At 52.0% G+C, this 1,380-nt stretch overlaps 1 protein-coding gene across 3 annotated transcripts in view; it reads left to right on the forward strand.

The window, feature by feature from the left end:
* Window positions 1-271: 271 nt before the first annotated feature.
* Window positions 272-1,380, forward strand: part of pomgnt1 (protein O-linked mannose N-acetylglucosaminyltransferase 1 (beta 1,2-)) — an 18,650-nt gene continuing 17,541 nt past the window's right edge. The window contains exons 1-4 of one of the 3 annotated variants that reach the window (XM_014031490.1): window positions 273-418; window positions 491-708; window positions 968-1,070; window positions 1,146-1,261. In XM_014031490.1, coding sequence (XP_013886944.1) covers window positions 589-708; window positions 968-1,070; window positions 1,146-1,261 — 339 coding nt within the window. In that variant the 5' untranslated portion in view covers window positions 273-418; window positions 491-588. Of the gene's footprint in view, window positions 709-967; window positions 1,071-1,145; window positions 1,262-1,380 lie in introns of all 3 variants that reach the window. The other 2 variants (XM_014031491.1, XM_014031489.1) reach the window with 2 other exon arrangements.

Below are 1,380 nucleotides of genomic sequence, written 5' to 3' on the forward strand. Positions count from 1 at the left end.
ACACTGATTAGTTGACACTTTTTGATCTTTAGTTGGATGGAACCAAGATAGTTAACCTGTGATTTGATAAGAACTTAAAGGTCTTTAATGATATTATAAAAAMGTTTTATTATATCTATGAATGGGAGTGTCATGAAGAGCAGAACGGTCACATTTAGGTTAGACCTGAAGTTTTTATAACTGCTGTGATCTGATGTTCATCTCTTTAAATAAAGTGAATGAGTCTGCAGTCTCTGCTGCTGCTCACCGGTTCCCGCCAGCAGGAGGCGGAAGTGCGACTCTACCGGAAATGAACCGTAGAAGAAGAAAYGCAACACCAGAGTAACCCGAGTTAGCATGTAGCATCGTTTTTAGCTGTTTTGGTGGATTTACAGCTGTTCCGGGATTAAAGGATGATTTCAGACTTTCAGAAGAATCCGTGAGTTTTTATCAACATGTTTCAGAACCAGTCCGGACCCCGCAGCTCCAACTTCACCCTGACCTGTTTCAGGTGAGATGTGACGGAGGCCCGGGACTTCTGGAGCGGACAGACCCGGTCTGGTCTCCTGGTCTCGGTAGGTGGAGGGGGGCACCGCCGGAGGCTCCGGGATGGACACCTGGACCCCGAACCCCCGAGCGAAGCCCTTCATCCCGCGCCAGCAGCGGAGCTGGTACCTGACCTGGAAGTACCAGCTGAGCAACAAGAGGACGGTCCGGAGGTCCTGTCAGGTCAGTCCGGTTCGGTTCTGTTCGGAGGTCCTGTCAGGTCAGTCCGGTTCGGTTCGGTTCTGATCAGGAACCAGAACATTTCTCCTCAGAGGTTCAGTCTCAGACCCTCACGACCCGGACTGGACCTCCATCTGAACTGTGTTGTGTTGTGTGTTGTGAACTGTGTTGTGTTGTTTATTGTGTCCTGTTGAACTGTGTTGTGTTGTGTTGTGTTGTTTATTGTGTCCTGTTGAACTGTGTGTTGTGTGTCCTCCTGCAGGTCGGGGCGGTGCTCTTCCTCCTGGTCACAGTCATGGTGAACATCAAGCTCATCCTGGACACCAGGAGAGTGGCCAGTGAAGAGGCGGAGTCTCAGGACTACGGTGAGAGGAAACAGGAAGTGACACGTGTTGGCCCCGCCCCACAGGAAGCTTTATTTTATCCTCCTGGTCTTTCAGAAGACGTCCAGCCCAACGTGGAGACGCCTCGCAGGACGTCCGGCGGACACAAAGTCCTGGACATCGAGGTCTACTCCAGCCGCTCCAAAGTCTACGTGGCCGTGGACGGAACCACGGTGAGTCCAACCTGACTGGTCTCAGGTGAACAAACACCTCCACCTGGGAGAGACCAGACACACCTCCACCTGAGAGAGACCAGACACACCTCCACCTGAGAGAGACCAGACACACCTCC

The sequence above is a fragment of the Austrofundulus limnaeus genome, unplaced genomic scaffold (assembly GCF_001266775.1).
Source record: "Austrofundulus limnaeus strain Quisiro unplaced genomic scaffold, Austrofundulus_limnaeus-1.0 Scaffold1260, whole genome shotgun sequence".
NCBI lineage: Eukaryota > Metazoa > Chordata > Actinopteri > Cyprinodontiformes > Rivulidae > Austrofundulus > Austrofundulus limnaeus.